Genomic DNA, 12,474 nt, shown 5'->3' on the forward strand with positions numbered 1-12,474 from the left:
TATAAGACGTCATACTGATGCTTGCTTCCAAGCTAAGTTTTTTTAATTTAAGCTTGACTTGAGATTTTAGACTTAATTTGTCAACCAAAGTGTATCTAAAATAGTTATGAATTAAGATGAATTCACTAATTTTAAGCAAAGTATTGTAATAAGCGAATGCTTAATATAACAGAGGATTGATTGTTTATAGAAAGGCCAAAATGAAAGTCCAATTTCAGAGTTCAGGGTGAGTTGTTCTGAACAAGAGGTCAGAGCACACTGACTTTATCTATTTTAAACATCAGGAGTACAACCAACAAACATTACTATAAGCATAACAGACAAGACAGCCATGGCTTCTCTCCAAACAACTGTTCCCAAGAGCAGATGAGCGGGTCTAGCCGGGCCATTGTTACAAACTCGCCTCTCAAAGCACATTGACACCCCCCAGCACACCCCTCCAAAACACACACACTCTCCGCCACCTCCACTGTAGGCGGAGGGTCCCTCACGTCTCACACACGCAGCCTCCCCCACCATCCAACTCCATCCGGCGGAGTGACATTCCCAATGGAGCCCCCATCGCTGGAGCCCCCACCTACTCAACTGTCTGCGGGGAGAGATCTGAAATCCCAGATGACACACTAAACATCAGATTTCCCATCGTGCTCTTACGAGCTCCCAGCAGGTTCTTGCATCATGCTGCCATGAGCAAAAAACAGCACGACGAGCACGTCGCTCTGAGGAACACCTGACAGTCACACTCTAAGCGGGTTAACACAAACTCGACAAACTAGGATCACAACGGGGGCTTTGATTTCATCCCAGACGAAACAAACAAGCAACGGCGTGTTTGGAGCGGCAGCCTCAAACTGGAGACAGACACTGGGAGCCATGGGGCGCTGCAACAATGGAGCTGCCTGAAACAAACACCACAGAGTACAAACCCCTCCACCCGTACCCCACGTGGAACCATCTGATACATTTACTTCTGCCCTCACCTGTCAATCAGAGGTGGTGGACGGGGTTAGTGATCACAATGTGGATGGATACGGTGGTTAAGACAGACTTTATAAAAGTGTTGTGTACATATGATGGATTTACTGTTGCATAAGGGTCATTATTTAACACACGATGAATGCAAAGTTAATGCAAAACTTCACCAACATTTTTTAACACGCAAGCTATGTCTCCATTTGATAGGCAGTCACATTGACCGACTGAGTTTCATCTTTGCCCAGTGTCTGCGGTATTTTTCTCCAGAAGTTATGAGTCATAAAAATGTATTTGTATGCATCCTTTTAAACTAAAATTGCAGCAAGCTCACTCATAGCCCAGTCACACAAGCATTTGTCAATGCAAGCATCGGTTGTTGTTGCAGTCCCTGGTATTTTGCTGCAGTTGTTTCTTTAGTTCTGTTTTTTTACTGTGAAACAATGGCCCGGGCTAGTGTTGCCACCTTCTGCAACAAATTAGATTAACAAATAAGTGCGCATGTGTGACCTGCATGTATATTACAATGGAAATTTATTTCAAAGAAAACTATTATTGGCCAATCATCAATATGATACTATATACACTCACCTAAAGAATTATTAAGAACACCACACTAATACTGTGTTTGACCCCCTTTTGCCTTCAAAACTGCCTTAAAGGGTTAGTTCAACCAAAAATGAAATTGATATCATTAATGACTCACCCTTAACACCCTTAATGCTGTAAGACCCCCATTCATCTTCGGAAAACAGTTAAAATTTTAATATTTAGTCAGAGAGCGTATCCAAGTGTATACACACTATGCTGTCCATGTCCAGAAAGGGAATAAAAACATCAAATCAACAAAGTAGCCCATATGTGACATCAGTTAGTTAATTAGAATCTCTTGAAGCATTGAAAATACATTTTGGTCCAACAATAACAAAAACTACGACTTTATTCAGCATTGTCTTCTCTTCCGCGTTTGTGTTCAATCCTCAAATAAAGATTTCAAACGGTTGTGAATCAGTGAATCGATCAATGATTCGAATCGCCAGTATCACGTGATTTCAGCAGTTTGGCATGCAATCCGAATCATCAGCTTTGTGACATTATCCTGCTGGAAGTAGCCATCAAGGGATGGGTACATGGTGGTCATAAAGTGATGGAAATGGACAGAAACAATGCTCAGGTAGGCTGTGGCATTTAAACGACACCCAATTGGCACTAAGGGGCCTCAAGTGTGCCAATAAAACATCCCCCACACCATTACACCACCACCACCATCAGCAGCCTGCACAGTGGTAACAAGGCATGATGGATCCATGTTCTCATTCTGTTGACACCAAATTCTGACTCTATCATCTGAATGTCTCAACCGAAATCGAGACTCATCAGACCAGGCAACATTTTTCCAGTCTTCAACTGTCCAATTTTGGTGAGCTCGTGGAAATTGTAGCCTCTTTTTCCTATTTGTAGTGGAGATGAGTGGTACCCGGTGGGTTCTTCTGCTGTTGTAGCCCATTAACCTCAAGGTTTTGCGTGTTGTGGCTTCACAAATGCTTTGCTGCATATCTCTGTTGCAGGGATGGAAATTAGCACTCAATTAGAGTTGTGGTGGGTAAACTCGCTTCACCGTTCATAACACCCGGCCACTGTGGCGGGTAAATAAAAATAGCATACTGTTTCACCTCTTTGTAAACTTTGTTCAAGCCATGAGAGTGCTGCAGTATGTTCGAATATGACAAGTCATCTTCACCGTCATCATTCCCGCGATCATTAAATAGACACACGGGGTCCGCGGGTTGAGACGACACGTGCATCACTAGTTCAGGGCTATCAGGGTTGTCATGTCAACAAATGCACGCGCGATGGCATCCCCTGCTGTAGGATGACAGAGCTTACGACTGTAGTTGAGGACATTATTTTTTCTCAACTGTAGGGGGACCCCGAGAGCAAAAGTTACCAAGTGCTGCTTTAAATAGCTTTTGTACGTTTAATAAGGATTTATCTTTAATTTAAACAGTTAAATATGCAGTTATTTGATTACTTTATTCCATTTCTGTACCTTTCTGCAGGCCAGTAGGCCTGTATATTATTATTTAATATACACGAGTGAGGTCAAGTTGACCTCAACATTTTAGCTTGAATTTTATTTTATACAGTGCATTGTTGCAATGTGCTAAATAAATGTTTGCATACTTTGTAATTGATTTATTATTTAAAACTTTAATATTAATTTATGCAATTGCAATGCCGTTATTTTTAGTAAATTTACATAGCCATAAATGCAATGGTATTAATAATTGACATAATTTCTTTCTGCGTTTCGGTATTCGGCCTTGGTTTCCTCTTTTTCGGTTTCAGCCAAGAATTTTGATTTCAGTTCATGGTTTGTGTGTATAACGCCCGTTTCACACATACTCCGTCTGCAGTGCGTGTGCAGTGCGTGTGCAGTGCGTGTTGCGTTGCGTGTGCGTTGCAGGAGCCCCACACCCTGTAGTCCTTTCACATATGCTGCGTTTGCAGTCCGCAACTGATCCGCTTTTACATACCACAAACACAGCATTTATTAATGATTTTTTATTTAAAATCCAGAAGTTGTTACTAATCTTGGCTCATCAGAATTGCACTTCTCTTTGTTTAATCTTTCTGAGTAGACAGGTTAACGTAGGCTACAAGCCTACATTTAAACAACATTTTTTTCAATTCATTAATTCATATTTATATATTAATATACTTTAGATTTAGCGCACACAAAAGGCAAAACATTTAAACATAGGTTATAGCCTAAAATCATAAACATTTTAAATTAGAAACTTAGAATAGGCTATTCAAAAACAGCCGACTCTCGTCTTTTCTTTCGTTTTTAAACCCTTTGAAAAGAAATCCTGCAGGTCAAAAATAACTTTGCATTTCACCTCCAAGAAAGTACAAGTGCTCTCCATTATGGCAAATTTTTTACCTAAATGCCAGGTAAGGTGTCGTTTTGTTGCTTTACTTGAGAAAAAAAGCCATGTGTTGACTTTGAAACAAGAGTATATTTTAAATGATATGCATCCGTGTTGAAATTACTAGATTTTCGCGTCAGTACATGTTTATTTTAATGCGAACAATGTTCTATCACTTTAATGCAGCAGCGCAGCGCAGCAAAAAATAGACTCGGTACGAAAACGATCCGTGCACTGCTGCAGACGCAACGCTCCTGGAACGGACTGACGGACAGCATCCGCGTGCAGTGTGAAAGCTGTCATCCGTTAACATGGGTACGGAAAAAAATACGCAACGCACACGCACTGCAGACGGAGTATGTGTGAAACGGGCGTAAGAGAGAAAGAGAAAAATGTCTATTTCATTGAGACTTGAGATTAAATAAACTGCTTAAGTATTGTAGAGCTTAGTATTAATTTTCAAATGCAGTTACACATTGTCGGTTAAAAACAAGAACGTTTCTGGTAAAAACATGCATGCTGGTAGATTTTGAAATAAAGACAAAAAAAGACAAAAAAGTTCATTTCTATCCCTGCTGGGTTGTAACGAGTGGTTATTTCAGTCAAAGTTGCTCTTCTATCAGCTTGAATCAGTCGGCCCATTCTCTTCTGACCTCTACCATCAACAAGGCATTTTCGCCTACAGGACTGCCGCATACTGGATGTTTTTCCCTTTTCACACCATTCTTTGTAAACCCTAGAAATGGTTGTGCGTGAAAATCCCAGTAACTGAGCAGATTGTGAAATACTCAGATCAGCCCGTCTGGCACCAACAGCCATGCCACGCTTAAAATAACCTTTCTTTCACATTCTGACATTCAGTTTGGAGTTCAGGAGATTGTCTTGACCAAGTCCACACCCCTATATGCACTGAAGCAACTGCCATGTGATTGGTTGATTAGATAATTGCATTAATGAGAAATTTAACAGGTGTTCCTAATAATCCTTTAGGTGAGTGTATATCATGTTGAGAATATGTGAATGTCTTTTCATCTCTGTCATCTGGTCGACTAGAGCAGATTAGGTATAAATTAAAACCTCTAGAATGAAGGTGGGCGAGAGCGGTCCTTTTCAAGCTGCAGCATCTGGGGTCTGAAACAAGGCCTGCTGACCCATCAGTTATTGATGGTGCAAATCCCACAGTCAGAGCTCACTTCCTCCTCCTCAAAACCACAGGAGCTCTTCCAAGGGTGAGCCCCTCGCACATCAAAGCTGCTAATTCAACACAGGCTTCACAGATACGCACATGCACACGCATGCATGTCATGCTCACGGCCATCCTTCACAATCGGCACCCGGTGTTGGGGCAAAATGAGAGAGCACTACAGATCCTCCTGACACAAATCCATTTTCCTCATCTTAATCCATCTGTTTTTCAAAACAAGAGCTTGTCGCCAGATCCCGCTCCACCAGGCCCCATTGAGATTAAATCTCCCTTTACAATCAAGCAGCGCAAGGCCCTAAAGAAAAGGTGCCCCAGACGAACACCAGCACCCAGTTACGACCATCTCGGCTCTCCGGGGGGAGAGGCAAAGAAAGCCACCATCTGTGATTTAGTCATGCTCATGCCAAGGGCCAATGAGTGAGTGAGGAGGAACGTGAATGAGGCTCTATTCAACACTGGCAGAACACACAACCCCAAGTTGGGTGGAGGAAAGAGCATAAGGGGGCACTTGTACCCAATGATGAAGGTGTGATGAAGAAGATGAAAGGGAGGAGTCCACAATAATCCACTGGGATAATTCTGCCATGTAAGATCATGGGTGAGACAAACAGCTGTCAGGGAACATGTGGATGTGCTATGTCAGAGCTTGACAACGGCTTAATGAGCTCTTGCACAATAGCCTGTGTGATCCTTGACAGAGACGAACGTTAATTAGGGGTGCATCAGAAGTCTGAATTATAACTCGCTCAGTCACTGATTCTCATTAGGAAAGAAATGGAGAACCAACTAGCAAACCTGTGTGAAAGAAGTCACAAGAGGATCAAAGACTCAATTAAAAAATGATTGCATCAAACCCCGTAACAATGTAATCTGTCCAATAAACAAAAAAATTAAATATAATGAATAATTAACCATATAAAATGAATAATAACCATTTCCATCTTAAAATAAGAGATTGTTTCTCATGAGTGAAACTTTATATTTGTGCGTTTCCTCGTAGTTGAGCCTTTATCTCTCAAAATTATCGAAATATCGCAAATGTATATATCACAATATGCATATCGCAACAGCACGCAATATCTGAATGATTTTAATGGGCTACTTCAACATTGTGAAAAAGTGTATGTTATTGTTTTGGGTCAAAGCTGTGATGCATATATCAGAGAATAGACTGGGCACACAACTGTTGCTTGACGTTAAAAAGAGTTATTAAACGCAATGACTTGCGAAAAACAGCTCCTTGCAGTCTCGCGCTGTCTGACACACACACACCGAAATGTGTGCAAAAGCCGCCTCTCAGAAAGTGTGATCCCTTCAGTTCAGTTTCATGTCTGCATTACATTTGCATTATATTTTTTGTTTGTTTACATTGATGTTAAAATTATATCGTCAGATGTGTGACATAAATTAAATACAATAAATAAATACAATAAAAAACTGTTGGTCACAAGTTGTAGCGATACTTTCTTTTCCCAGAAAGAATGTGAAACACAAATGGTATCATTAGGGATCATTTAATGTAATTTAAATAGATTTTAAATAGACACTAATTGCAATATCGTATCACATATCAAATATCGCATTTTTCTTAATATCGCACAGTCCTAGTTTCTTGTTATCACACCTTTATTTCTCTTGGTTATGACTATTTCGCACTTAACTTTATTTCATTCTCTTCAAACAAAATAATGGGGTCAGGATGATTTATTTAAGGAAATTAATATTTCTATTTTGCAAGGTGACCACAAAGACATGTATAATGTTTCAAAGATTTATTTCAAACAAATTCTGTTCTTTTGATTTTTTTTAGGCAAAGAATCCTGAAAAAAAAAATAGATCACAGTTTCTACAAAAATATTCAAGTCACAATGTAATTTTTCGTAGCTAGAGGTCGCTTATTCAAAACAAAGGCGTAGATTGATGACGCCTTGCCGAGCTTTTATTACAGACGAGTGTTTCTGCTTCTTCTGGTCATGTGTATGTGAGGTAACGCAGCGCTGTTTTATCATATTAGACACACTTGGTTGTTTGGAAAGTTATGTTATAATGCTGCTCTATGCATTTGCTCGGCGGCTACTCTAAGACACTTGTTGTGCAGTAAGCCAGATCGATATTAGGCATGATAAAGCATGGTACTCATTACCATGTCGCTGTAAATCATGAAAAACAAGATTTAAACAATAAGACTAACTGTTGAGCTATATAACAATGATTCGTTTTCGGTCCATGAATGTATCCAAATAGTTGCTCACCAGTCTAATATAATACATAATGCATCAAAGTGTCTAAGGAATGAATCATTTTTCCATGAAATCGAGGGTAACGTGGGTATGATGTCATAGGTGACGCAAGGACACGGTCCGTGTCCTGGTTTAAATTGCTTATTTCTCTGGATTTAAGCATTCTTGGAAACATTTAGGTTCATGTAAGTCCACAAGTCAACAAAATATATAACATTGTTCTAATGTTTTTTTAAATATATTTTTATTACTGAGACACTGAGACTGGAGGAATGGCTGGTGAAAAATATTAATGTTTTTACTGTATTTATGATTAAATAAATGCAGCCTGTGTGAGCACAAGAAAATTCTTTCAAAAGCATTTAAAAATCTTGCCGAGCCAAAACTTTTGAACAGTAATTTAAAAGAAGACAAATTAACGTGATTTAGGAGAAATGGAAATAGATGCAGATTTACCAGAAGGATCAAATGATTCCTACCATGGTCAATTATTACACTATTAAAAAGTATGTGATGGTCAGTTTCTTTACAACAAATGAAGTCTGAGCAATTACTAATGAGCTGGTCTTTCTCCAGATGCCCACAGTGCTGACTTTGCCCACCAAACATAATCAATTCAGAAACTAAATTAAGTCCCACTCTCATCTTCTGCTGAGGCAAACGCTTGGACCAAATGCCCACAGATCAATTCTCCACCCACTCTCCAGACAACACCAAATTGATAATGAAGACATATGAAAAAAGACAAGCAACAAAACACCAACTCTCATCCTCTGCGTGGAGTCAGCAGGCTCGTTCCTCTGGCTGTGTTTGTGTATGAGGGGTGAGGGGGGTCATCCTGAAGGACTCCGCTCTCGGCTCTTGGAGGCGGTGGGATTTCAGGGCTCGTTTCACAGCCACACTGCCAGGAAATCAAGCGTGCTTCGCACAGACAAAGAGCACAGAGAGAGCCCAAGCGAATAAGGCCTCTTCCTGCCGTGCCCTGCTCTCATCTAGGGCAGAGATACGGAGCGCGACTGTGAAGTGTAACCAAGGAACAATGTGCAAGGAGCCGTTTTGTCAGCGTGCCAAGAAGAATCACCATTGTCGGCCCCCGGAACGGATCCTGAGAAGAAAAGGAGCTAGCCAACACCTTAAACTTCATACTGGATCATTGCCTTTGTAATATCCACCATGGTTGACACACAAAGCTTGTGCTTTGAGCGTGACAATCATGATCAAATTAAATGTTTCAGTGGTTTTCAGTTTTAAGGCAAAATAACATAGGATCATATGCCAAAATGGGATTATTTGCCATTTTGAATTTTATTATAAAATACTTTTGTTCAAGTTTTATAACTGTTCATTGAATTCAAGAATTCAAATAATTAACAGATGAGATTTTAAAGTATTCGTGACAACAACAAAAAAAATCAGGTGTACTTGTCAACGTGCAATCGGTTCATTTAAAACAAACAGCCATACGGCAACCTTACAGAGTAGGCTTTCTCGCACGTAAAAGACATTGTATCCTCTTACAGCCGGATTTGCGTTCTATTTACTGAACTATCTACCTGCTTTTTTTAGACACAGCCCTGGATGAGGCTCACAAGGGCTGAAAACAAACAGGTGAGGTACAAGAAAACGTCAGCCCCACCACATCAAGGATTGTCTTTGAGCAAGTTGCTGGTAAATCTGCTTTGATGACATTCCCATCAATCCAATGTGTCGGCTGGCTCACGCAAATGAGATGAAGTTCGACAGAAATCCAAAGACTAACTGGATGCAATAAAAAAAAAAAATCTCAACTCATAATTTTGGGTACATATTGTACCTGAATTGAACTGAATGGAGTTCTTAAATTACAGCAAAAGCAATTCAACCAAAATAATTTTCTTATATGGCAATGCAGAGTTTAACGGTCACTTAAACACTAAAATAAGCATTTGGACAACTGAGATTACAGGAAAGATTGTAATAGAAGACTGGTGCAATGTGACGGATGACTTAAAAAAACGTCTCAATCACTAGATTAAAGCAACCGATTGGATTATTCACAGTCCCATTCACGCATGGCTGCAAAGTTACCAGGATACTGAAGTGGGACTGAGAGCTTTTGTGTTGAACGACCTTGGACACCTACGCTGAATGCAATTAGGATGCAAGGAGGAATTGCAAAACGGTCAATGACTTAAGCCTGACACAGTCTCCCACCCTCTGAATGTAAATCCTTTGACACTGCATTGACACACGCTGCCTGTAATCTGCAATCAGCCAACTACACGCACACTGAGTAAACATATGCAGGAAGCTTGGTTTGCAATAGTGTTGCAAAAAAAAAAAGTGACCAAAAAAAGGTGGCGTCATAACCATCCAACATACCAAATAGAGACAGTCAATTGGCTTGAGAGATATTTTCACATACATTCACACTTTTCAAATGAGTTTTGTTAACATCGGATCTACTGATAAATAGAATCATCTGTCTCTGAAAACTAGCAAGTAAACAAGTAACGTTATCCTGAGTATATCATATCCACCCTCCCCTACATAGCAAAGAGGTCAGATTCATAGACGTGTGTAACTGCTCAACTGCTGTTAAAGGCACACTGTGCAATATTTTTTTTAATTAAAATATCCAAAAAACACTAGAACAAAGTATGTTATATATTGTTTTGACTTTTGTACTTGCATTTTGCCAAATGTTTCCAAGAATGTTTAAATCCAGAGAAATAAGCAATTTTACCTGAACACGGACCATGTCCATGTGTCGCCTATCAATGATTGACATCATACCAGCGTTACCCATGACACCAAAGATGTTTTAATACATTATGTGTTTTATTAGACAGGTGAGCAACTGTTTGGATCATTCATAGACAGAAAACTATGCATTGTTATATAGCTCAACACAGTTACTTTTATTGTTTAAAACACATTTTTATGATTTACCGCGAGTACCATGTTTTACCATGTCTAATCTAGCTCACTGCAGTGTGCAACAAGTGTCTCATAGTAGCTGCCAAGCAAACACAGAGTAGCATTATTACATAACAGTTTCAACATTCAAATGTATCTAATATAATACGATAAAAACAGAGTGTCGTTACCCCACATACACATGACCGGAAAAAGCAGAAGAGGTAAAGCGGCATAATAAAAGCTCTGGGAAATCAAGGAGTCATCAAAAAATGACATGTTGTGACTTTAATTGGAAAAATATCAATGAGCCAAGAATGGGAATGTGGATTAAGGAAATGCTGTCAAATATGTCAATGGAAAATACAACGTATATTGTCGAAAAAACATTTTTTGAAGATGTCTGGAGACATTTTACGAACTTCTTAAGGCACAACATTAATGTTGGTAACCAGATACAAAAAGAACAAGTTCTGAGAGTGTAGGGTAGCATCATGATCTTCTACAACATTAACCTGTGAAATACTCTTATTTATATACACACACACACACACACACTATAACTACTAATTTTTTTTAAATAACAGCCATTCATTCTCAAATAAAAATATGTTCAGATCACAAAAACAAATCTGCATAAAATGGATTACCTTTATGAAACAGCAGCATGATTATTTTTGTTATATTGAAAACTATAACATGGTAATGTTGTTATAATGAAAACCATAACATGGGGTTATATTGTAGATTAGTTATTTTGAGTAAAAACCCCAAGAAATAAAACGATTAAAAGCAGTTTCTGCATATTAGACACTTAAATAATAATCTGTCATAAAAATGGCAATATAGGTCGATATGAAATTCTTATTTGATCACGCCAGTTGTAACTTTTCTGGAACGCAGCACGCGGTGATCAGCAGATCAGATCAGAACCCTCATGCAATAACAAAGCCAGTGGCCAGCACGTTTCACACGTGGGGGTCGAGAAGGAGCGAGGTTACATTGATGCCTGTGACAAATACACACGATCTGTGCTGTTTCCAAACGCAAGGGAGGTGATAAAAATGGGGGTGACTTCTCCATTTAAATGTTTCTGGGTTACATTCACGTCGGTAGAGCAACGTGAAACTAATGTTGCAGCTTCACAGTAAAGTGACTGAATCAATAACAAACAAAACACACAGACAGTAGGGAACAATGACCAAGTCGAAGGCAGCCTGTGATCCAACAATAAACTTGTAACCCAATAATAATGAACTTGGCTTGAGTTTAAAACAATGGACAGAGATGAAACAAAGCAAGCCCAGGTGATCGACTTTAAAGTCACCGGAAAGTTTATGAGTAAATATATTCGACGCCACTTGCGGCGTCAATCCAAATGAAAACCGGTCTTACGAGAATGAACAGGACTTTAAACATACAACGCTGATATTAACAGAGATATCGCAACGTTTTAAATGAACAATTTGTTTAAATTAAACAAGGCTAACCTTACTACATAACCCAACTCATTAACCAAGCACACGGATTATAAACAAAGACAGAACCTATTCACTGAACAACTTTAATAAAAGTCTGTTGTGAAGAAACCAGTGTTTTGAGCTGACTTGCTGGCTTGACGGTTTAGATCTGTTATTATATGAACCAAACTAAATAACTGACATTATCAACGTCACTTATCAGAGACAATTACGTTGACGTCCCATTAACTAATTTATAACGTGAATGAATGGTTAAAGTGAGCGATTGTCGCATAAAGTCAGACGTTCTGGGGAAAATGAGTTTTGATTCCTTTTAATAAACCTGGTGGAAAGGAAACGGATACGTAAATTCATACAGGTGTGATCATTTACCTCGATTTCAAAGTCTGGTAAACTGAACGCCGTCCTGAAGAGAGAGCAGAAGTGCGCTATGGCGGGGACTTCCCACCAAGACTGGATCTCCTCCACAGAAGTTATACATCCCTGGGACATTTTTGTTTTATCCTACGAGTGTCTCACATTAAAAAGAGTGGCTTAGACGAATCCGCCAAGCGTGTTCCTCACATGGAACTTGTTTAACTGAACAGTAAAACTTGCTGTCCTTGCGGTGCAGCAGCCATTGCGACTCGCAGAGTTGTACAATCTGTTTCAATCCGCATTTCACAGGAGAGGAACAGATGGGCTGGGCGCTACCACTTGTCACGGGGAGGGGGGTTTAAGCGCACCAAAACAAATACAATAGTAAC

At 39.5% G+C, this 12,474-nt stretch overlaps 1 protein-coding gene across 2 annotated transcripts in view; it reads right to left on the minus strand.

Moving 5' to 3' along the window:
* The window catches only part of cecr2 (CECR2 histone acetyl-lysine reader), a 40,469-nt gene extending 28,115 nt beyond the window's left edge, over positions 1 to 12,354 (minus strand). For both annotated transcript variants that reach the window (XM_067435698.1, XM_067435697.1), the window contains exon 1: positions 12,101 to 12,354. In XM_067435698.1, the coding sequence (XP_067291799.1) occupies positions 12,101 to 12,220 (120 nt within the window). In that variant the 5' untranslated portion in view covers positions 12,221 to 12,354. The remainder of the gene's footprint in view (positions 1 to 12,100) is intronic.
* Between the last annotated feature and the right edge of the window lie 120 nt (positions 12,355 to 12,474).

This window comes from Pseudorasbora parva, chromosome 25 (assembly GCF_024679245.1).
Source record: "Pseudorasbora parva isolate DD20220531a chromosome 25, ASM2467924v1, whole genome shotgun sequence".
Lineage (NCBI taxonomy): Eukaryota > Metazoa > Chordata > Actinopteri > Cypriniformes > Gobionidae > Pseudorasbora > Pseudorasbora parva.